The sequence below is a fragment of the Zootoca vivipara genome, chromosome 14, assembly GCF_963506605.1.
Source record: "Zootoca vivipara chromosome 14, rZooViv1.1, whole genome shotgun sequence".
In the NCBI taxonomy this organism is placed as follows: Eukaryota; Metazoa; Chordata; class Lepidosauria; order Squamata; family Lacertidae; genus Zootoca; species Zootoca vivipara.
Window position 1 is genome coordinate 21,729,491 of NC_083289.1, and position 24,915 is coordinate 21,754,405.

Here is a 24,915-nt window from a genome sequence, read left to right on the forward strand (position 1 = left end):
TTCTCTTAGAACAGGGGTGGCCAATCTGTGGCCCTCCAGATGTTGCTGAATTGCAGCTCCTGTGTCCAGTGCCCTGGGATGATTGGAGTTGTAGCTCAGAAACAACTGCAGAACCAAAGGTTCCCCACATCTGCTCCAGGTGTTGTTGGACTCCAGCTCCCATCAGGCCAAGCATGCATAGCGAATGGCCAGGGATGATGGGAGCTGGAGTCCATCTGTGGCCACAGTTCCCCATCCATGAGTAAGAAAATGAAATAATATATTTTAGGATAGCACATGGCATATGAAATTTTTATAACTATTTGTAAAAGGTAATGGCAAAGGTACCCCTGACCATTAGGTCCAGTCGCGGACGACACTGGGGTTGTGGTGCTCATCTTGCTCTCTAGGCCAAGGGAGCCAACGTTTGCCCGCAGACAGCTTCTGGGACAAAGCCACTTCTGGCGAACCAGAGCAGTGCATCCATCCCTGTGATTGTCCCCACCCTGTCCCGACCTATGAGGTTTCATTTCCCTTCCTCCCCCCACCCCCTGGTACATCCCTGTGAGTGGTCCCAGTCCTCTTCCTGTACCCCCTCCTCCTCCCACCCTTCAGATCATCCCTTTGACCCTCCCAACCCTCCTGGTTCTGTAGGCGGCGGCGGACGGTGGATTGGGGCGAGGGTTGGCTTTGTAGGTAGCGGCAGGGTGGTGGTGGTAGTGGATCGTGGCCTGGCCTCGGTCCGCAGTCGGTGGTGGCGGGTGGTGGATCTTGGCGTGGGCAATACTTGTTAGTAGAGATTTTTCCAATACTTGTTGGTAGATAATATATTTTGTTTTTCATCGATTGTGATGTTTTTTGTTGTTGCTGTTGTGTATATTGTTGAAGATGCTCTGTATCTGGGCATGCATTGTTGTGGGTAAGTGTGTTAAAATTGTGCTTTGCCTCGCAGGGTTAGTGCGGTGGTGGTGGGGTTTGGTTTGTTTTGGGGTTGGCGGCGGAGACAGGGACTGGACTGCCCTGTGGTGTTTATGGTTTGTTGTCACTGTGGGGAAATGCAGAATTTTAATTTAATTTTTTTTTTAAAAAATAATTGACTAAGAGAGATTATTGTATATTATTATTGTATATTATTGTCTGTTTAAGGCAGGGGACTCCATTGGGTGTGTGTGTTGGGGAATGAATGAATTCCTGTATGCTTTTTTATGTTTTTGGGGTTGTTGTTTTTTTGTTATGACTAAGTGTTATATGGAGTTGGGAAAGGGTTTGAATGTGGTTGTTGTGTTTGGTTGCATAGAGGTTTTTTAATTAGGTTTTTAGATGTTTTGTTTTAGCTGGATTCTTTTCTGTGGATTTTTTTTGGGGGGGGGTTGCAGGGGCTGGTGTTGGTGGGTGGTTTTGTGTGTACAGTGGTGTTTTTTTGTGGTTTGTGGTTTTGCGGGGGCAGCGGCAGGAACGGGTCCTGGCCTGTCGCGGGGTTGGTGGTTTGGCGGGGAGGTCCGGCTTATGGTGGCAGCAGGGGCGGGCACGGGTCCTGGCCTGCCATAGGGTTGATGCTTTGGAGGCGGCAGAGGCGGAGGGTCCTGCTTTGGCTGACGTTGTTTTTTCAGCGGTGGCGAGGTGCGTTTTTTTGGCGGCATTGGGGTTGGTGCAGGCTGGGTTGGCTGTGGCAGTGGGGGCCGTGGGGTATGGCCTGCCTTGCGGAATTTTTGTTTGGACAGCGAGTTGCGGTTTGTGGGGGTGGCAAGGAGTTGTTGTTTAGTGGGGTGTTTGTGTCGGAGGTCCGGTTTGTGGGTGTGGCGATGGGGGTGTGGGTTGGCTAGTGGGGTGTTTGCAGCATTTGTTGGACTCGGCGTATCTCCCGTTGTCTTGCTTTGAGGGGTAATGCTGTTTTGGCGGTTATAGCATGTCGGGGGTATGTGACGTTGTCCTGCCCTCAAAGACAGACAAAGAAAGACAACATCTTTCTATTGGATGAGGTTGGAGTCTTCAGAGTTTTTTTGCTGATGATGTCTAATAGGGGTGCCACTTTTTTGCGTTTAATCATTATTTTAGGTATGGAAGGTCTGGGTTTTTTAAAAAAAACATTATGCCAGATCCCTCCCTGATGGGCATGGAACGTTGTGTCCTAATTTGATGCAATTCTGTTCAGTGGTTATGGAGGAAGGGTGTTACATCCGCGCATGCAGTGTGAACACACACACACACACACACACACACACACACACACACACAGATAGATATAGATATATAGATAAAGGAGAGTGTGAAGAACTTCATTGTATTTTCTTCACAAGGCAATGATGATACCCGACAGCACAATTTGACACTCATGTTGTGTTTGACCAGCACACATAAACAGGTCAATATTTAACATTCTCCTTTCACCTAGATCAACTTTATCCAGTGGATATTAAAGGTGAAAAACCCGAGGTTCTGGAAGAAGATGCTCATTCATATTTTACAAAGATTTTAGAAGAGCCATCATCTGCTGTTGAGTTTTTATCTATTCCAGGAAGAGGAAAAGTAAGTGTAGTTTATTTCTTCTTTCTAGATAGTAGCAAAATGGAATCACCCTTGCCCAGAATTCTTTGTAATGATGACTTGGCTAATCCCATGGATTTAAAAATCACTACATGTTTCAAGCCAAACTATGACTTTTTAGTTTTTTTTATGAGAGTGAAAGAGTCTCCAAAGCAGAAGTGGGCAAAATGCAACTAAATAACTTAAATTCATATGGGCTGAAATTAAAAACAAGCAAAAACTACTTGCTAGGCAGGGCAAAGGCCATTATTGGCCATATCCATTTAGAGTTATGGTAAAGTATTTCTCCAGTGGAGAATCTTGAGCTTGAAATGAAGCAGATATAATTTATTTACCCTGTTGATCAGGAAGGGACAGAAGCTCAGTTTTCCAATATGTAAATCAGTTCAGATCAATCCAGAGTTGTGTAAATGCCTGCCAGTTGTAGGTGTTAGTGTTGCCCATGCCTGTTTTCCTCGCCTTTTAAAGAGGGCTTTGAAACATGAGCCCATTGGTTTGCCTACAATAGCTTACTTGACTTAATCCCACCTCAGCAACTGGTTTCCTGGAGCAGTTGCTTGGGCTTCAGCACCCTGTCAAGTCTTATCCCACAAATTGTAGTAATGGCCACCAACTTGGATGGCTTTGAAAGAGTATTCATGGAGGATTAAGCTTATCAACGGTGTAGTGGGAATAGACTACACCGAGCAGGAGTCAGTTGATTTCTTCAGAGTACAGCAGCTGGCTGGAGAGAAATGCTGAAACATGGGGCTCGTCCATATTTCTGCTTTCCCCACTCCTTTCCTCCAGGGAAATATTGCTTTTTACTGCTGAAATGAAACCAACATCTGTTGGGTTTTCTGCAGCTTGACGTTTGCTCTGATTCAGTGGTAAGGAGCAGGTTTTCAGTGGGAAAGCAGCAGGGTGAATGAAAAACCTCTCAGACCTGTGCTTTCTAGGCATGGGACAAGCGTGGACAAGCCCGTGGTTGCTGCCATTACTAAAATCAAGAGTATTTTTACAGTATTCAGTACAGCTGAATAAGCAATTTCAGCTGAAACAGGTCCCAGGATACATTTGGCAAGAAGGAGCGAGAGATATAAGCTTATTGACACACAGCTTCTTACAAGGTTGCGTTCTTACTTGGCAACATTTCCTTTTTCTCATGCTTGACTAATTTTCTCACACAATTCACCTTCATCAGAGGCTACTAGCTGCAATGACTATCCTCTACCTATGCATGGGAGGCAGTATGCCTCTGGATACCAGTTGCTGAGAATTGCATTTGGGGACAGTGCTATTGAATTGATGTTCTGCTTAAGAGCCTGCTTTAAAGATCTATTTGGTGAAAGCGGATGCTGGAGTAGATCAGTCTTTGACCAGATCCTGTAAGGCTCTTCTTATGTTACTATGGCTCATTCAAGCTGAAGCCTGCCCTGCTGCCCTGCCTCAGCTGCAGTCTTGCAAAGCGGCAGCAGCAGGGAGCAACAGCAGCATGGACAATCCCCTGGTGAGCTTTGGGCTGGATGTACTTACCCATTTCTGCATGGGGGTGGATCCATTGGGTCATTCCTTTCTTGGAGAATGATGGAATCGGGGGGATTTTCCACTAGACATGGCTGGTGCTCCTGTTCTGTTGAGGCTTTTTTCTCACTGTGGAATGGTGAGATCCAGCTGGTGACACATTCACTCCTGCTGAGTCCCCTCACCATCACTGTGGAGCATGTAGATCACCTTGGTATTCCAGTGACCTGCCTGCCTGCAGTGAAACAGTTGCACTGCTTGCCTGTTCGTTTTGAGGCCCAATGCAAGGTGCTCACGTTAGTGTTTTAAGCCTTGAACAGCTCAGGACCCAAATCCCTGCAGATTTTATTTCCTCTTAATCCTGATCTGGGAGGACATTAACATTGTAGATTGAAAGTTGTTATTGCATGATCTGCAACTGCTTGGATACAGTTTATTTGCTTTCAGTGCCAGAGGTTGTTTTTGAGTCTAACAATTGCATTTTCTAATGTGCATTGGGTTGTCATGGAAAGTTTGAACAAAAAGGGTTGATGCAGACGAGATAAAATGCTTAGAGATTGAGTCTGCAATGCAGGCTGTTCCCAGCTAGAAGGAAACAGGGTGTTTAAGTCTTTCTCCCATCCCTCAATCCTTTTGGCACCCTTTCACCGTGTCACTGCTTCACAGTGCAAGAGAAGTGGATGGGGGAGGCTTCCATAAATGCATTAGTTTATTGAGCTGCTGGAGCAACTGAAAAAGCCAACTGAAACCATGGCTTCATGCAGTTTTGGAACATGGTTCATAGTCATTTCCATGGGTGAGTGGATAAACCAGTGTACCTAAGGTGAGTTTTTATGTAGTCTGAGAGGAAAGGATGCCTGGCATAATAAAACATTCTTTCAATGCCCTCTAGCGTCTCAAGAACGGAACTGCTTCCAAAGCTAAATAAAACACAAGGCGGGGTGGGTGGGAGGGACACACACACACACACACACACACACACACACACACACACAAAAGGGTTCAGGCTGTTGTTCTGTCCTTAGCTCAACCTGTCATGCCTGGATGCAGAGTTAGCATCCCATCTGCTGCTCAGTTGGGGAGAGGGGGAAGGGGGACTGAGGAGCTTAGCACGCTAAGTGATGTTGCATCCTTACAAAAGTGAGACACAATAGGGTGAGCTAAGGATGCAGTCTTGGCTGTGATTTATAAGTATGCTGGTTTCTGTGGTTTATAATCAGAACCTAAATGTTATTTTAATTTTCTGCTGCATTTGGGGGTAGAGTTAAAACAGACCTCTAAGGAACATCATCCCTTTGTTTCTTTCAGCCCTGTCCCCCATCCCAGTTATAACAAACACTTGGATTTGGCAGTCTGCTAATCAAGTTCTGTGATGAAAAATCAAAATGTTCCCAATTTCAGTGGCAAAGAAAAGTTAATGTTATGGTGGAAGAGATAGATGAGATGATGTTCACTGAGATTATGTTCACTCCAAGCATGAGATGAGATGCTTGTAATTAAACATCCCCTTTCCCCTCATTTCTACCACCTCACCAGTTTGGGCCTGGGTATTGCCCTCACTTTTTTGAATTTGGGTGTTGTTTGTTTTTAATTAAACTCAAGTATCTTAAGCAGTTTTAAACTTTCAGAATTTCTTTGAAAAAAAGTGAAATAATTGGTACTGTAATGGCTTTTATCTAAAGGAGAGTAGGTATGTCTATTCTAGATTATTCAGAGAGTGGAACTGAATTGATCATATAATTACTTGAGGTGTGTGTGGTTTTTTTTTGGGGGGGGAGCTCAGGGTCAGTTCCAATACCCAGAATGCTAACTTTTATTTGGTTGCCCAACCACCTTAAAATCACAGGATACTTCTTTCATACATGATTAGGAATTACTACCTCCCCCACTCCCTGCCCCACAAAAAGTGACACAGAGTGTTACATAGTGGGACAGCCTAATCTTACTGATTACTTTATAAATGCTATGATCCATTTATAGATACTATTATTATGCAGTGGTAATAATTTTATAGTGTTCTAAGGTGTTCTAAGCCGATAAGACACTTAGGCTTGATTCAGAATAGAACAGGAAACCATTTCCTGCTCGGCAGGCGGTTGGACTGGATGGCCCTCATGGTCTCTTCCAACTCTATGATTCTATGATTCTATTTGTTTATTTAACTATTTACCTTTCTATATTTGTTTACCAATAACAAATGTTTTCTGGCCAGCAATTATTTACTGTGACAGTGTGACAAGGCTTGTGTTCATGTGCTTCTCCCTCTTTCCAGAATGAGGGAAGGAAGTTTAAAGCTTCTGTTTGTGGTTTGAAAGAAAACTGCAGCCTCTTTTATGTAAAAATACAGGAAACTGGTTTGTCTAAACCATAGTTAACAAACCAAAATTTGAAACTGGATTGATCCTGGTTTGTTATAACAATTATGTGCTTGTGTAGTTTTGGAACCTCAATGCCATTTCCCATAGAAAGATCCCAAGTTTATACAGTTGGACTTTTGCTATTAATTTTTTTTTAAAAAAATTGCAGTCCTACTTTTTGTTGCAGATTATGAATGCAAATAACTGCTTTGATTACAGGTTAAACTTGAGGCTCCATTGATGCACTTCCTTCCTCTGTATAAAGAAGACAGCAAACATAAGCTTCTGGTTTTAATTGATCCACAAGATAAGAACACAGGTGAGTGGCTTCCCCTATTCCTTCAGTTTGCAGCATGGCTCACAGAATGATCTGAAGGCATATGACAGGCATCCCCAAACTGCGGCCTACAACTCCTATGATCCCTAGTTAACAGGACCAGTGGTCGGGGAAGATGGGAATTGTAGTCCAAAACATCTGGAGGGCTGAAGTTTGAGGATGCCTGGCATATGATATGATTCAGCTGCTGAAGTGAGCCATGAAAAGGGTCTGGATGGGAGGCCATGTGAAACTTTTTGTAAACTGCTCTGACCTTCTTGGATGAAGAGTGGAATATAAATGTAACTACTACTACTGCTAACGAATATATGAAAAAACTTGTTCATTTATTTGATTTCTTACCAACCCTTTATCATAATTGTTGTGACGTGGGGTTTGTGATTTCAGCTCTCTTGACATAACATGCTGGAGACAGTTCTCTAGTAACAGTTCTTTATTAAAGTGAACAAGACTGAAGACTGAGGGCAGGAAGCAGGGCCGGCCCTACATATAGGCTGGGTGGCGCAGGGCACCATGGCGCCGGCCTGCCAGGAGAGCGCCGCAAGCTGTGCCCGCCGCGCTGGGAAACGGGGCGGGAGGGCGCCGGAGAGATCGCGCTGTGCCTGCCCGCCCACCCATCGCGCTGGGAAACGGGGCGGGAGGGCGCCAGAGAGATCCGGCGCACCATGGTGCGAGGGGCGCTTAAGACGGCCCTGGCAGGAAGGCTACATTTATAGGGACAGGGAACTAGCTAGAAAGGGATACATTTTGGAGGGAACAATATCAGCATAGCTGCCAAGTTATCCCTTTTTTATAGGGATTTTCCCTTATGCTGAATAGGCTTCCTCGCGAGAAAAGCGAAAACTTGGCAGCTATGCAATATCAGGCAATCACAGTGCTGCCTTTTGGAGGGAACCAATAAGACAGAGGATCCAAATACAGCAGCTTAAATGAACCAATAGTAGCTGTACCCTCTAGAACCAAAAGGCAGTTACTTTATCCTAATGCAAATACAGACAATAATAATACAGATATAAAATCCTTTGACTCAATACACAACACCCCTCCCCCCCTAGTGAGCACAGCAGACGTAATCCCTCAGGTACTGTGGGGTCCTACAACTTCTACTTGATCTCCTGACAACAGGTGTTGCAGGTTCTGGATTGGGTGTTACCTGTGGTGGAGGGGCTGCTATAGAGGTTTCGTTAGGAACAGATGGAGTCCCAGACATCTCAGGGTCCCCTACCTGTACCTCGTCATCATGAGGACTAGCAGACCCTGGTTCATTTGCTGAAGCCCCTGGTGACTGCACCTCTGGGCCATTTTCACTCTGGTCTCGCAGCTGTGCGTCACTAGCCAGGGATGAATTATCTGACTCCTCCCTGCTGAGCGCCCGGCGCCTCAGCTGATCTATATGTCTCTTCCAAACTTGCCCATTTTCCAAGGTCACATAATAGGACACAGGTCCACTAGCCCGGGTGATCACACCGGCCACCCACCGCGGACCTCGTGAATAGTTCCTCACCCAGACCAGATCATAATGTCCTGGGACAGGTTTCAACAATAAAATACCGCACAGTACATGGTTATTTTTATGCCTTATCCTGAAATCAGGCCATTGAATCATCTAGCTCAGTATTGTCTTCAACAGGCATCCCCAAACTTCGGCCCTCCAGATGTTTTGGACTACAATTCCCATCATCTCTGACCACTGGTCCTGTTAGCTAGGGATCATGGGAGTTGTAGGCCAAAATATCTGGAGGGCCGCAGTTTGGGGATGCCTGGTCTACAATGAATGGCAGTGACTCTCCGCGGTTTCAGGCAGGAGTCTCAGGAATTTGGAACCTTCATGCAAAAGTATGGAGAAACTGGGAGAAAAGGTAGTAGTGTCTTTCCCAGGTTCTTGCTGCTACTGCAGATCCAATTTCAGTGGGTAGGTAAGCAACATTACTTTATGTTACTGTTTAAATGAGCACTGAAACAAATGTCTCTCAATAGTTTTCAGATATTGAAACGTGGCAAATCCATTTTAACAATGTGTTTCCTATTTAAACTGAAACTTGGGTGTTGGCAGTGGGTTTATAACGTATGCACTCTCATAAATATTCATGAGCTTTGTGGAATTGCTGTAAGAATTCTTACTTAAACATTATACCATTTTTAACTTCCCTCCCACTACAAATGCTCTGAATAACTTTTTGTCTGCAAATATTTGTGTTCCGCAAAAACACACACAAACCAATCACAGGAGAACATTTCCCTCTCTATGTTTTATCTTCTTATTTTATGCATATATTTGAATTTTAATCCACAACCCAATTTAAAAACACGGTCTTACTTCATTACTAAACTCTTCCACAGTTTCTCTCAATTGTCTACTGATTTGCCATTACTTGAGATTTGCTAACATTGAGAACCAAAGTTTCAGCCTTCCGCCAAGTACTTTATTATCACTGTTTCTAGACACCTTGTGATTGAGATCTCCCTTAAGCCTGCTTTAATATGATTTCAGGATGGTAATGGTTTGTGATAAGGTATAAATGGGAACAAAAGAACAAACTGTTTCCTGACATCAGTCTATAGTAAAGGAGAAGAGTAAACTTATAAATGAGTTTTGGACTCAAAACGTTCTCCTTGTACTTCTGTGGAACACTGTGTGCCATAATACCTTCACATTGAATTACAAAACTAGGTGTAAAAGTTTGCAGTCCATGCAATAGGTAAGAAGTTTATGTTTTCCACTTCAGTTTTTGAAGGCACTGCAGTTAAGTTTGCAATAGGAAAATAAAGGCTGGGAAGACTTCCACCAGCGGAAACTATGGCCTCCTGCCTCTTCTAGGATCTGTGAAAAACTAAAGTCCTTAGACAGCTCCCACCTGCCTGCCTTCTTGCAGCCAGTCTAGTGGATGACATTGGCAATCCTCTTCCTTCTCCTCCTCCGCATTCTCAGTGTTGCCTTTGTGGACCTCAACAGGTAGCAGGAGGAGGAGGAGGGTGGAGATAAAGCCAGACCTAGTCGACTCCACCTGTCCTTGGCCTCCTTGCCTCCTGCTGCAGCAGTCCCAATGGGTACATTCCACCACTTTAAATTAATGGTGCATATACCTTCATATGGGATACGGAGGAGCCTTTCCCTCTCCTTCTGCAAAGAGATCTGTACAGGCAAAGTAATCCAAGGAATATGATGTGACAGTTGCTTTGTCAGCTTTACTGGACTACTTCCCCCCTGTTCCTTTAAATTATTGAATAGCACAGGAAATGTGCCATAAAAAGTCAAGTCGTTCCATGTATTTTGCATAGAGTTTCTTTAGGCAGAGCCAAACCCTGCTTGCTTTTAAATTGACACAGCTATCATCGACATTGCGCATTGGACATTGGATTCCTATTGTCCCATTTGTCTGGTGCTTGTTCACCATTGCTAATTGTCTATTTCTTGGCTAGTGTGGGAAGATGGAGTTCTGGAGCGGTACCCAGTGCATTCATTCTATTAGTACAAGTATTAATGCTTGGGCAATGGTATTTTCATACCCACCCCCTGTGCAAACCTCATGCCTTCTCTGCATCCGCTCCAGAGGCTTGGGGGAGAACCTAGAACACATTTAGGCAATGCACAGGGAGCGGAGAGGATAAAGTTCTGTTGAGCAAGCATATAGCCTTGCGCTAACAGAACGAGTTATGTAGAGATACAATTGGATACAACCTTTTGTGGGCTGCTCATGCTTCATAAAGAAAACACATGAAAATGCTCTGCAAGGGAGTGTGAAATGTGTAATGAAATAGGCCTAGCTGCAATTATGCATCTGCAGCTTCCCCTTTTTTCTTTCTTTCACAGCTTGCATGTAAACACATTTTGGTGCATGCTTTAATAATTTATTCAAATTATAGGTTAACTAACTGATTGCACTTACCCTTCAAGCTCACTTGGGAGCTAGTGCAGTGAGACCAGCCTTATATATGTGCATTAGAACATTTGTACAGTCCCGGGGCTAACATAGGCAATTGATGACATTCCTGTTAAAGCTTTTTGCGGTTTGAAATGCACCACTTCTTCCATTTCACTTACTGGTACATAAATTCTGCCCTCCACCATTAAATGTCGTGTAGCTTCTGTTCCCTGGTGTGTTTTATCTCACTCAGTAATGTAGATCTTCCATTGATGCACACAACTGTATTTTTCTTCCTGGAAGTATTCTTTGATTGAAGTGACAGTTAAGAAGAAAACAACATTACTCGCATTGTTTCCCTGTTGTCTTCTGTACTCATTTCAAGGTGTTGGAGATCACCTATAAATAGTAATGGATGGTCTATGACAATTTTGCATGTGTTCAGCTATAAGTTTATTTGTCCTCTTTCTGAGTTAAGATGCATGTTTTAAAAAATCTGAACAAAACTGTACATTGAAACATATATTGTATTTAAACGTGTAACCTATTTTACACATTTCTAAGTGTCTTTTATACTGGAATATGAATTTTTTAAATGTATGTGCTTTGGAATGAGAACTTCATCTCAAAATTAGGAAAAACACAGAATGTTGACATTTGGCTGATGCTTGCAAAAGGCCTGCCTGGTCACCCTGGCATTGTAGGTTGTAAATACCCAATCTGTGTGGCTTGGATTGGATTATGATGTATTGCAATGCATTGATTTTCTTGGAATTGTGTTTTATTGTTGTGAGCTGCCCTTGGATTATTGATGAAAGAGTGTTATAAAATGTTTTAAATAAACAGAAACAAGCCCATGTCTGTATTACATGACTGTTATGACCCATTGTAAAATGACTTGAAAGAGGGTCTTCCCTGTGGTGATAAATACTTCTGGAAGTTCTTTTGCCTTCCTTGGTGATTATTTTCCATTGTCAACAGGAACACATCAATTTCCAGTGGCATTGGGGGGGGGGGGAGGAATGGTTAATTCTATGTATGCTGCTGAATTGGTTTTATAGTTGCTGCTGTGCTTTACTTTTGTTATTTATGCTGATTTGAATTCTTTCATCTGTATACTGCCCTGGTATCCTACAGTACAAAGGGTGGTTTGATGGATAGTTGATGATGATGATGATAATAATAATAATACTAATACTACTACTACTACTAATAATAATAATTTATTATTTATACCCCGCCCATCTGGCCGGGTCTCCCCAGCCACTCTGGGCAGCTTCCAACAGAAAAATAAAACACAATAATATATTAAACATTAAAAGCCTCCCTGAACAGGGCTGCCTTCAGATGTCTTCTAAAAGTCTGGTAGTTGTTTCCCTTTTTGACATCTGTTGGGAGGGCGTTCCACAGGGCAGGCGCCACCCCCGAGAAGGCCCTCTGCCTAGTTCCCTGCAACTTGGCATCTCGCAACGAGGGAACCGCCAGAAGGCCCTCGGTGCTGGACCTCAGTGTCCGGGCAGAATGATGGAGGTGGAGACGCTCCTTCAGGTATACTGGACCGAGGCCATTTAGGGCTTTAAATGTCAGCACCAACACTTTGAATTGTGCTCGGAAACGTACTGGGAGCCAATGTAGATCTTTCAGATAGAAATAACTGACAACAGCAACAGGAAGATAGCACAGATATGTCACCGAAACCCTGTATGAGCTCTTGGTATCATGGTGGCAACCATTTAAATGAAACTTCTTCATTTCATTCTTTTTTTAGTATTAGCAATTTATTTGCATAGTTCCTGGTGGCTTATTGAAGATGTAATGAAAACGGCTGATCATTCCCGGGAGGGGTTGAAACAGGTAGGTATTTACTTAAAAACCTTATCTCTCAGCAAGATGGTCTCAGTTGATTGTGTGCTGGTTTTTTTAAATAGAGTAGTGATGCTTAGTGCCCCCCCCCACTTCATACATTATGGAATGGGTTATATGAAACATTCACCTATACATGACTTGATTTCCTTAATATCTAGCTTTTCAGAGAAATCGGAATACTTTGGAATGGTGTGGAGTAGTAACAGGAACAGACTCTGAAAACTCTCCTGAAGGCATAACATGTTTGAGTTTTCAGCACATGCTGGTGGTACCTTGATGCTAGGACTGTCAACCATTTATGGAATTGTTTATTGATAAGCACATTTCTGATTAATTAGACCCTATTAAAGCATCCAGAGAACATGGGAGGGCGTAAAATGTAGTGGGACTTAGCATGCCAGTCCCATCCCTAGTGTGGCCATCCCTGCCAACTCCACCCTCAACCTTCCGACTAAGTGTGGGAAGGTTAGGGGTGGAGCTGACAGACGGGGGCAGAACTGGCACACATGCCACCCCATACTTTTAGTCCCCATACATTCTTTGAAAGTGGTTATAGGGCTTTGGTTTATTTAGCTATAATTTGCAATTTCCATTCATTGGCCTTGGCCGCCCTACTCCAGGAGAGGCAGGATGGAATGTGGGAATCTCTTTTTGTTTCTGTTAAGTTTCGACCCCATTCCCATGAGTGGTTTAATCCCATCACTTGTGCTGGAGGAGCAGTCTTCCTGGGGTAACAGTGCTTTGCCTGTATTTTAGTACCTGGGAGAACTAATGCCAGCTTCGGGGGGTTGATCAGCAGTGCAGATGGAGGAACGAATAAGCCAATCCTCTTCCAGAGCTTAGAGAATGGTCTCTGAAGGCTCATGATGCTGTTTAACTAAGCAGTTCTTGCCGTAGGCAATGCCAGGATGGTAACTACATGCATGGGCCAAACTAGGTACAGTATGTTTTCCACTTGCCACATAGAGCAGTGGTCTGCAGTTCCTCATTAAATGGCACAAGAGAAAGGTTTAAGTTCACTGTGCACCTTTTCTCACTCCCACCTGCAGCTCCATTGAGCCAATCCAAATTGGGGATTCTTGCAGCTGATTTTAAGGCTAAGAAAGAGATGTTGGGAGATCTGATCATAGATCTTCCATGTCACGTGCATTTTGGCCTGAAGCAGCTATTACCTTGGAGGAAGATTAGGGTGTGTGCATACCGGTATGTATACACATATATACATGCAAACGCACAACTCTGTAGGCATTTCTACCCTTTCAGGGTGCATCTTTCTAACTGTTTTTCCATGAATAATTCAACTTTGCCCAATGCCATCCCTGCCGCCATGTTCCACACATTATAAAAATTAGTAACCTTCCTCAGCCCCATTTCCATTTATCTGCTGGTTTGTCCTTTTCCATTTCTGTCCACTTTGTCTCCTTTGGCCAGGTACTAGGCGAGACAATCAGATAACGGAGTTATTTCATTTTCAATAATAGCCCAGCACCATTAGCGCTGCTTGATTGGCCATCTGTTGCGAAGAGCCAGCCTTATTAACCTTTGGCATAGTGTGTTACTTACACACCATTTACAATTGCCTTCTGTCTTGGACCATTTAAACATATATTGCATTTATTTTATGGAGTTCTTGTTTAAAGAGATTTCTCTCATCTAAAATTCCTCCTGTGCTTTCCTCTTAATTTTAACGCCGGTTGACATACCTCTCTGACTAACTCTTTATTTTACATATTCCCCAACTGATTTGATACAGTAAGTCTATTATGTGCAAATGTCTGATAACTTTAGAGCAAATTAGTTTGTTTTTTTATTTAAAAGCACTTAAAATGCTTAATATTTAAAAATCTCTGAGTGGCATACAAAAGTACAATCAAAAGGCAATAAAATGGTTTCATAAAACAGTGGTATAACATAAAAGCCAGTAAAAAGCATTATAAAAAAGATAAAAAGAAGAATTCAGAATTCTTCCTAACCACCCTTTCCAGCAGTTTTTTTCCCTGATTCCCTCTGTCATAATTTTACTTGTTTTCCAACCATATTTATTACATGTGTAATCTGGGAATATTTCCTGTGCAAATCCTATATATTTGGGCAAATTTGTGTTCTTTTTTGTCATCCTGCTGAACCTTACCTCCTTAGATATTTTAACATCACACGAATCACCAACACAACACCAACAAATGTAAAGCCCTTTTACTGGAAACCAGAATGTTTTATCTTATTTTCTTCCCTCCCCTGCCCCTATTTGTTTTGTAAGGTCCAGACATTTGAAGAAAGAGTTGTCCTTTTTGTGCTTAACGTCATTATTTTTGGAATGCTTGAGAGGAGTTTGACTCATGATGTGCTCTTTGTGCCTCATTCTGAGAAAGAGTGTGCCAAAATATTTTGGAGGAGTGGAGATGCAGCTGCCTTCTACACCATAAAAGTGAAAGGTACACTTGTTTTATTCATGCAGGCATTCTGAGGAAAATGAAGGGCACCATTTTAGATGGTTGGCTTGGTTTGGAGAATCCTATCTCAGCTTAATATGCACAACAACCAGACCCAGAAGTCTCCAATTACTCCTGCTTTTCCACTTCATGCAAACCGAGAAAGCATTGTAACAAGCCAGCATCTCAAACCAACTTCAAACTGTGTTTGAAAATGCTGGGTTTTTCTGAACCTGGTAACTGTAGTTTCCAGGTTTGGGTGAAGTGGTTAATTGGAGACTTCTGGGTTAGATTGCAAATGGGCTGTTTGCTCGGGCAAAAGGCTCAAACATATCTTGACTTAATAAGCCCAAAATAGGGTTATCTAAACCAGGGGTAGGGAATGTGTGGCCCTTGTGGGACTCCAACACCCATCACCCTTACCATTGGCTGGAGCTGATGGGAGTTGCAGTCCAACAACATTGCTATAGTCACACAATCCCTGCCGCTGATCTTAATGTAGCTGGTCTTTGAAAATTGTTAAAGGCTTGGATATATTGCATTAAAAAAAAGCTTTGTGTTTTAAGAACATGTGTTGTGGTTCTTTGGCTTTTCTTTATAATTCATAGTGCAGCTACTGGCTAGCCATTCATTCCTTAGCTAACTGTGTGAGCTAATTGTTAAAAGATGGTTTCTTGATACAGAGATCTCTCTTGAGTGCTTTGGTTGGGATAGCAATAGGAGCTTGAGGATGTTGACTTCCGCTTCCCCAGCAAGAGGAGCTGATGTGTGTGTACAGTATAAAGAAACAGCAGTCTTGTCATAGAACATTGTATATGATGTATTTTTAACATTGTTTTATTCATACACCTCCCTGGGAATATTAGTTGATGGGCAGCTTAGCTGGTCAGTCATCCATACCCTTTTCAGGATACTCCATTCCATTTACCTTCTCTCTGGGTTTTTGTTTCCCCTGCTGACAGAGGGTAGGGAGCTTGGTTTAGATGGCTATAGGGGTTCCATCAGATTCCAAGCGTCATCTTTTCTTTCTGTCTCTTTCTACTAATGCATGCATTTTTATTTTTGCATTAGATACAAAGCTTCAAATATACTAAGAATTAAACAAATATGCAATGTGTTTTTGTTTGTGTATGTGTATCTACACACACACCAAGCCATGCCTTCTTAGTTTTATTTGAAGCTGGAGATTTTGCTCTCTCTTTTGGGTTTTGTGTAGGCGTGTGTGTGTCTGTACACAAATCACACAATGGGTTGACTTTGGGTACCATTCAGCAGAAACATTCTCTCCTGTTACACAAGGGCTCTGTCTGCAGAAGGTCTCTCTGGACAAGTGTCTGCCAAGCCAGCTTGTTAATCAGGGAACTAACTGGAATGTGCAATTTTGTTTGGTTTGAGTCTTTCAGATGTGGGGCAGGATGGGGTTGGGCTTTTCCTGAGCTTTTGGATGTTTGAGAGCGTTAATGGCTGTCTCTTTTCTCTGCCCTTGTAATTGCTGTTTACCATTCTGCTGGCTCACAGGTTAGTCATTTAGCATGCGTGACCTAACCAAACAGATTAAAGGCCCTGAAGAAGCAGACTTCACAAAGGCTGCCTTCTGTGATGGCATCCGTTGACTCTGCTTGTCATTTCCCTTGCCCATAACACTCAGTGTGTACACCCAGAGAGTAAGAAAAGTCGTCATACCACCTCTCCCCTTCCTGTGTGTTGGGGAGCATGAATGTGCTCAGTGGCCATGCCTTCTGATTCTGATATGCCCAATGTTGTGTTGTGCCCTTGTCAGCTGCACATTCACCATTAGTGAGGGGAGTGTCTTTAAAATGTGTACAGAGTGATTGCGTTGGGATGTAAGGGCTCAGGCAGGCCTTAGGGCATCTTGTACCCCAGTTGTTCAGTGTTTGGTATATCACCCCGATAACCTTTAACCTGGACTAGTAGTATATGGGCAGCCATTGCAGATGTTTTAACAGAAGTGTCACATGCTCTTGGCTGTCTGCCAGTCAGCAGTCTAGCTGCTGCATCCTGCACCAGCTGGAGCTTCTGGACCAGGGACAAAGGCAGCCCCATGCAGAGTGAATTGCAGTAATCAAGTCTTAATGGTACCAGTGCATGGAAGATGGTGTCTAAGTTATCACTTTCCAAATACAGTTGTAGCTAGTGAATATGACAGATGATAAAAGGTGCTCCCAGCCACTGAGGTCACTTGGGTCTCTAATGACAAAGTTGTATCCAGAAGCACCTCAAGCTATATCCCTACTCCTTTGGAAGGAATTTAACTCCATCTAGAACCTCTGTATAGTAGCCTCCTTTCCAGCGGCAGAGCTAGCCGCTTGGGTGCCCAGAGCGGCATGCACGGCGCACCCTGCAGCCGGGGGCAGAGTGAGCCGCCCATGGCAGACATTCGGCGCGCTGCCTGCCCGTGACTCCCAAGCCTTCCCCGAGCTGTCAAAACTAAGGGGAAGGGGGGAATGCTGCCGGCAAAGCGGCTCAGCTCCCCGCTCCCCCCGACGGCTTGGGGTAAGCTTGGGAGTTGCTGGCGGGTGGCGCGCCGAATGTCACCCCTTCCGTAATGACACCCGGGGCGGACCACACCCCCTTCCTACACCCCTGCTCCTTTCTACACACACACCCTCCAATCTCCATCCAGAAAAGCAAGAAGATTATCAGAACTCAAGGGTGCATTTTAGCCAGAAGAAAACACTCAAAAGGATGTGAAGTAAAGTCAGTGAGGAGTGTGGCCTAGGGAAAGAGTCCCAAGAGCCAAACAGAGAGACCCTGAGGGGCCACATTTCATCCTTGGCCTGCGGTTCCTTATCCATTCTAAAGCAGGATGAGCAACTATTCAATTGAGCTGATTCTTTTTTGGGCTGTCTGTGCTGGTCCTTTAGCTTCCCAACCTTATTCCAGGTGTTTGCAAGATTCTATCAAATTAAGAAGTGAAATAGTAAGAAACTCTATGGGATGACAACAGGATTGGTGAGCCTGCTAGCAATTCTACAGTCCCCTTTTAAGGTTATTGCAGATCTTGTAGCAAAACCTTTGTCAGCTTCCCAAAATGAATGGGCTCATGTTGCCAGAATCTGACATCTCTGCCGGGCTGCTGGCCAGTCCAGGATGTGCTGGGTTTCTTGGCTCACGCAGGGGCCTAATGCTTTTATTAGCTGTGCCCATATGCTTGATCTTATGAGTAATTGGAGGGCAATGAGTCCCACCCTAAGGGAGCCTTATGCAGCAGGATTCTTGGACATTCAAATAACTGGGCTGTCCTCATAAACAGAAAAGAGAAGATGGTGCTATTCATGGCTGGTCTTGAAGGAGAACATGGTTGCCAGTTAATCTGCCTGTGAGATCAAGGGAAGAAATGGGAGCTTGCTTCTCATGTCACCCACCAATCTCAACATTGTTCACAATACTTGTTTTGTGATCGGCTGTGTGTGTGATTGCAGCAAAACAGGAGGGGAGTTGTGGCTCTGATGGGCATGAAAGGGGTCACATGTTGTTTAGGTCTGATTTTAGCTGTTGAAAGGCCTGAAGGGGTCTATGTTTATTCCTTTTTAAAAAGCATTTTTATACTGCTACATATTTCAGAAATCTCTTAAGTGGTGTATAGTTTGCAAAAAAACTAAACACTAAAATAAAAACACAGCCTAAAACCAGTAAAACAGCAAACATAAAGCAAATAAAACAGGAATTCAGAAGGTTCAGACATGCAGAACAGGATGCAATGTCAGGAAAAGTCTGGGCAAAAAGATATGTTTTTTTACGAGATATCTGAAACCACTGATAGTTGCTACTTCACATATGACAGAGGGGAAGGTATTCCACAGTACAGGGGCAACAACTGAAAATTCCTGCTTCTGGGTCACCACCCTATAATACTCTGTAGGGTGCTGTGCCACATAAAGAGTTTCCCCAGGTGAACTAAGTGATCTTACAGGTCTACATTGGGGCAGGCAGGCAGTCTTTCAAGTAACCCGGTCCCAAGTTCTTCAGGGTTTTATATGTTAACAAGATCTTGAACATGGCCCGGTAGCTGATTGGCAGTCAGTGTTGTGTGTGAGCAGCGTTTTTCAAAAAGTAGTACCGTAGGAGTGAGAAGAAACAGACTGTTGTATAATAGAAAGAAGTATACTGTGTATAATGTACACATTGATTTTCAAAAACCACACACAGAGAGAGAACGCTGCTGTGATATATTTCATATGGAAATACTGCTCTTTTGCCATATGTCAGAGCCAGGTCAAGGTCAAAGAATCCAGACCTGGGATGGGGCTTTTCCAACTCAGGATCCTTCCCATCTATTACAGGAGCTGCAGCCTGGAACCAGAGCTGTGTTTTGAGCTGGAGTCTAAAGGGCTGTTTCTTGGTGTTTATACTAGTCCACCCAGCAAGCTGCATGGTTTTAAATCCAGCTTTCTGTCTACAGCTTCATAGTGATTTTTAATAAACTCATTCATGAGCTGTGTTTGGAATTCAGTTTAATTACAGGCAATGTTGTTTTCTGCTTCCAGGAAGCCTGTGTGATGGGCACTCCAGCCAATGCTACATGCTCCCAGTTTTGGACACAATGTTTGTCCGAAAAAAGTTTAGAAGAGGTGGAGTTGGTATGAAAATGCTGCATGATTTTTGTCAGACCTTTGCAGCTGAAGTTGCCCTGGGACTCAGCTGTCCTGTTTCTGATGTCATGTACCAAGGTAAATGACTTGGTTTAGAAATGTTTGGCTTAAAAGGTCATGATGGTTTGCAGGAAGCATAAAGAGGCTTTCTGCCTGTGTATCTATAATGCAGTGTTTCTCAACCTTGGGTCCCCAGCTGTTGCTGGACTACAATTCCCATCATCCCTAGCTAGCAAGACCAGTAGTCAAGAGTGATGGGAGATGTAGGTCCAACAACAGCTGGGGACCCAAGGTTGAGAAACACAGCTATACAGTGGTACCTCGACTTACGAACGACTCAACAACCGAATTTTTCGATTTACGAATGGGGCAAATGGCTGCACGCTTACGAATTTCTCGACATCCGAACGGAAACCGCGGCGGTTTTAGATAGGGTTTCTTCAACTTACAAATTTTTAGATGGGGTTGCTTCAACTTACGAATTTTTCCGTTTCCAATGCCTTCCTATGGGAAATCGCGTTTCCAATGGTGCTTTTCGACTTACGAATTTTTCAACCTACGAAGGTGCCTTTGGAACGGATTAAATTCGTAAGTCGAGGCACCACTGTAATGTTTTGTATATTTTAAGTGTTTTTATTTTGCAGGCAGAAATCTCTCACATGAATATGCATCCACTCTGCTATGAAAACATTAATGTACGGTCAGGGTTTCAACAAACAACTAGCATGTTTTGTGTTATCTAATGTCATAAACGATACGTCACTTTATGGGAAGGCTAGGCCCCAGGGATCATTTTGGTTTAGATCAGTTCATTTCAGGGTGCGGCTGCAAAAGTTGGAAGACAAGAAGTCTGTAGTATACATTTAGGTGTGAAATAAATACATAAATGAGATGGTATTGGTGGTTCCTAGGCTTTAATCTCAATAGTGCATTCTTTCATCAAACCAATACAATCTATTTTAACTTGTCCTTATTGAAAATGGTATGATGTGAGGCCAAGTCTATTGAGTTACTTCTCATTATAAACAGCTGTGCAGCATCTACTGAGGCAAGGAATTAATTTTTTTATTTTAAAAAAAAAGGCCCTGGACACTGCTGTAAAGAAAAACTTAGTTTGAGGGGAAGACATAAATAAGCTCTTTTTGACAAGGCTGTTCACTGGTTTCCAGACATTGTTATAGAACTAATTGTTGCACAAGAAACTTCAGAATTCCCAGACTGATCTTTACATTCTTTCAGACTGCTCCAAATGCCCAGATACACATAAAAATACTCAAATTGTTGTTCTGTAATGGTCCATTACATATGTAAAATGATAGATTTCCCCACCTTGTCTCATGCAATCTGTAGAGCAGTGCAAGTCCGTCCCAAGATAGAATGGAAGATAGAATGGAATTTCCTTAACTTGCTTGATACAAAATTCTAAATGCAATTTTGACGTGCTATTTTGAGGAAAGAGGAGACATGAAAGAGGTCATAAAGTAGATAGAGAAAAGTTTTTCTCACTGTCTTACAAAAATAGAACTCAGGGACAGGCTTCCTATAAGCATCTGGTTGGCCACTGTGCAAACAGGATATTGAACTAAACGGACCTCTGGTGTGATCCAGCAAGGTTCTTCTTCCGTTCTGAATAAACAGGAGGCCGTTCAAACACAGCAACCCTGGCTTACTATATTTTGAAGTCAATGAAGTCATATAGTTTGCCATCTAAGACCCTTAGGTCCAGAATTGAAACTTGCTGAACTGCACTGCTGGCTAGGATGCAGTAGCAATTAAGAGGCCTATATATAATGGAGGTCTCGTACACCCCAGGTAGTGTGGTTGCTGACCTTGAGCCAGACATCTTGGAGAGTGAAGTGAAATGGGCCTTAGAAAGCACTGCTAATAACAAGGCCAGTGGAAGTGATGATATTCCAGCTGAACTATTTAAAATCTTAAAAGATGATGCTGTTAAGGTGCTACACCCAATATGCCAGCAAGTTTGGAAAACTCAGCAATGGCCAGAGGATTGGAGAAGATCAGTCTACATCCCAATTCCAAAGAAGGGCAGTGCCAAAGAATGCTCCAACTACCGCACAATTGCGCTCATTTCACACGCTAGCAAGGTTATGCTTAAAATTCTACAAGGCAGGCTTAGGCAGTATGTGGACCGAGAACTCCCAGAAGTGCAAGCTGGATTTCGAAAGGGCAGAGGAACCGGAGACCAAATAGCAAACATGCGCTGGATTATGGAGAAAGCTAGAGAGTTCCAGAAAAACGTCTACTTCTGCTTCATTGACTATGCAAAAGCCTTTGACTGTGTCAACCACAGCAAACTATGGCAAGTTCTTAAAGAAATGGGAGTGCCTGATCACCTCATCTGTCTCCTGAGAAATCTCTATGTGGGACAAGAAGCTACAGTTAGAACTGGATATGGAACAACTGATTGGTTCAAAATTGGGAAAGGAGTATGACAAGGTTGTATATTGTCTCCCTGCTTATTTAACTTATATGCAGAATTCATCATGCGAAAGGCTGGACTAGATGAATCCCAAGCCGGAATTAAGATTGCCGGAAGAAATATCAACAACCTCAGATATGCAGATGACACAACCTTGATGGCAGAAAGTGAGGAGGAATTAAAGAACCTTTTAATGAGGGTGAAAGAGGAGAGCGCAAAATATGGTCTGAAGCTCAACATCAAAAAAACCAAGATCATGGCCACTGGTCCCATCACCTCCTGGCAAATAGAAGGGGAAGAAATGGAGGCAGTGAGAGATTTTACTTTCTTGGGCTCCTTGATCACTGCAGATGGTGACAGCAGTCACGAAATTAAAAGACGCCTGCTTCTTGGGAGAAAAGCAATGACAAACCTAGACAGCATCTTAAAAAGCAGAGACATCACCTTGCCGACAAAGGTCCGTATAGTTAAAGCTATGGTTTTCCCAGTAGTGATATATGGAAGTGAGAGCTGGACCATAAAGAAGGCTGATCGCCGAAGAATTGATGCTTTTGAATTATGGTGCTGGAGGAGACTCTTGAGAGTCCCGTGGACTGCTAGAAGATCAAACCTATCCATTCTTAAGGAAATCAGCCCTGAGTGCTCCCTGGAAGGACAGATCGTGAAGCTGAGGCTCCAATACTTTGGCCACCTCATGAGAAGAGAAGAATCCTTGGAAAAGACCTTGATGCTGGGAAAGATGGAGGGCACAAGGAGAAGGGGACGACAGAGGACAAGATGGTTGGACAGTATTCTCGAAGCTACGAACATGAGTTTGACCAAACTGCGGGAGGCAGTGCAAGACAGGAGTGCCTGGCGTGCTATGGTCCATGGGGTCACGAAGAGTCGGACACGACTAAACGACTAAACAACAACAACAATATATAATGGGTGGTTTATTTAATTCAGTCCTTATTTAACGTGTTTCAAGTCTAGGGTTGCCAGACTCAATAGAGGACAGGACTTCTGTGCCTTTAATTGCCCTGCTCTCTTTTGAGTCTGGAAACCTTAAAGAGAAACCAGCAGACCCTTTCCTTGGAAATTAAACAAAGGGTCTGCTGGTTTCTCTTTAAGGTTTCCAGACTCAAAAGAGAGCAGGGCAATCAAAGGCACAGAAGTCCTGTCCTCTATTGAGTCTGGCAACCCTATTCAAGTCATGCAACGAACCTTGCAAATTTTTCAAAATGTGTTTTCTACATATTTGCTTTTAATAGTACAGTGCCTAGTACAGTGTTTGGTGCTTTATAAATAATATGTAATAATATAAATAGTTACGGGAGGGCAGGTTAAGATAGTAGGCATTCTTAGTAATAGGTTTCCATTGAGTTTCTACTTGTTTCACCTTGAACAGTTCAACTTTCCTGCTTAGTTTGTCAGAGATTCCTGGAGACTCATCCAGAGGAGCAGCCTCGACTGTGGGAAGTAGAAGCCCCGGGAGACTGGAGCCAGCGTGTTAGTATCTGGCTGAAGATTCAGATGGAACAAAAGCTTCAGAAAAGTGAGTTAAAGAGCAGTGAGGGCCGTGCTGCATCACATCTGTTAATTTTAAACTTAACGGACAAAGGTAAAACTGAGGAGGATTTCCTGGGTGATGTTTAAGTGGTGTGTTAAGTGGGAATTCAGAGCTGCTTTCTGTAACTGGTACAGAAATATGATACAGAACCTGTGATGGTTAGTCTGTGTGCTAGAGTCAATTGACTAATTCTACAGGACCTATAAGTGTATGAATAAGGACCAGATTAGACAAGACACGGTTCACTCATGCAATTAGCAGCTGCATGACTGTGTGTTTTAAATAAGTAGCAGGCATTGGGAACCCAATCAAAATTGGCCCTCCCTTGGCTATTGTTTGCTCTAAACATCCGAGATGGATCTTATAATCTGGGCAGCCTAGGACCTCCATGCTTGTGCCCCAGGGAAGTCACATAGATGCTGCTTACATAGCAGTTTGCCTTCACCCCCAGAGGCCAACAACAACAGCTCAGTGTCCCAAAGGCAAGCATGAGATACCTCGTGTGTAATACATTGCTGGTTTATTTAGGGACGTACCGGTATATATTTCTGTTTCACTTAATACCTCTTAAGTGGCTGCACAATCTTAGATCCAGCTGAGTTTAAACTCTGATGAGAGCAAAGCTTCTACTACTGTGAGCAGAAATCCATGCCTTGATTGCATTGCATGAAGTGATATTCTTTATGTAATGTTGTAGGAATTCTAATATGTTCCTGAAAAGCCCCCACCTCCACCCCACAAACCAAAATGTAGTTTTACATCTTGCAGCACTAGCTGCATCTAGTGGTGAACATGTAAAATTGCACCCTAGACAGAATGTGGAGAGTTTTTACTGTGCAATCAATCATTGATATGAAATTAAAGTAAATAATTCCTTCAGTAGCACCTTAAAGACCAACAAAGTTATTATTTTGGTATGAGCTTTCGTGTGCATGCACACTTCTTAGCTCATACCAAAATAATAACTTAGTTGGTCTTTAAGGTGCTACTGAAGGAATTTTTTAATTTTGTTTCGACTCAGACCAACACGGCTACCTACCTGTAACCAAATCATTGATATGTTTATTCAAAATTAAGTCCAACTGTATGCAGTGAGGCTTGTTCCCAGGTAAGAGTGCTTAGGATTTCAGCTTTAATTATGCATACAAATGGATTTGCCTAGGTTATGAATCATCACATATACAATAATGCCCAGTTAATTAAATTAAATTAAATTAATTCAGTTTTAAAATTCCTTCTGCTTTCAGAATCCCCCCCAAATGTTCATGTAATCCTATGAAAGGGATTAATGTTGTTCAGTGATGTGGAGTGAAACATTTTCCACCACAATCTTTCTGCTGTTATATTTTTCTGTAGAAAATCTCCCATTTTTAGAAATGTATGGTTTTATAAAATTAAAAAGTAACACTATGAATGAATACAAAACAAGCCA

General features: G+C 43.0%; 1 protein-coding gene across 3 annotated transcripts in view; it reads left to right on the forward strand.

Annotated features, from left to right (window-relative positions):
- The window catches only part of FAM169B (Protein), a 51,772-nt gene that overhangs the window by 14,228 nt on the left and 12,629 nt on the right, over window positions 1-24,915 (forward strand). Inside the window, exons 2-7 of one of the 3 annotated variants that reach the window (XM_035131788.2) lie at window positions 2,372-2,505; window positions 6,603-6,702; window positions 12,352-12,437; window positions 14,707-14,881; window positions 19,387-19,569; window positions 23,340-23,468. In XM_035131788.2, the coding sequence (XP_034987679.1) occupies window positions 2,372-2,505; window positions 6,603-6,702; window positions 12,352-12,437; window positions 14,707-14,881; window positions 19,387-19,569; window positions 23,340-23,468 (807 nt within the window). The remainder of the gene's footprint in view (window positions 1-2,371; window positions 2,506-6,602; window positions 6,703-12,351; window positions 12,438-14,706; window positions 14,882-19,386; window positions 19,570-23,339; window positions 23,469-24,915) is intronic. The other 2 variants (XM_035131789.2, XM_035131792.2) reach the window with 2 other exon arrangements.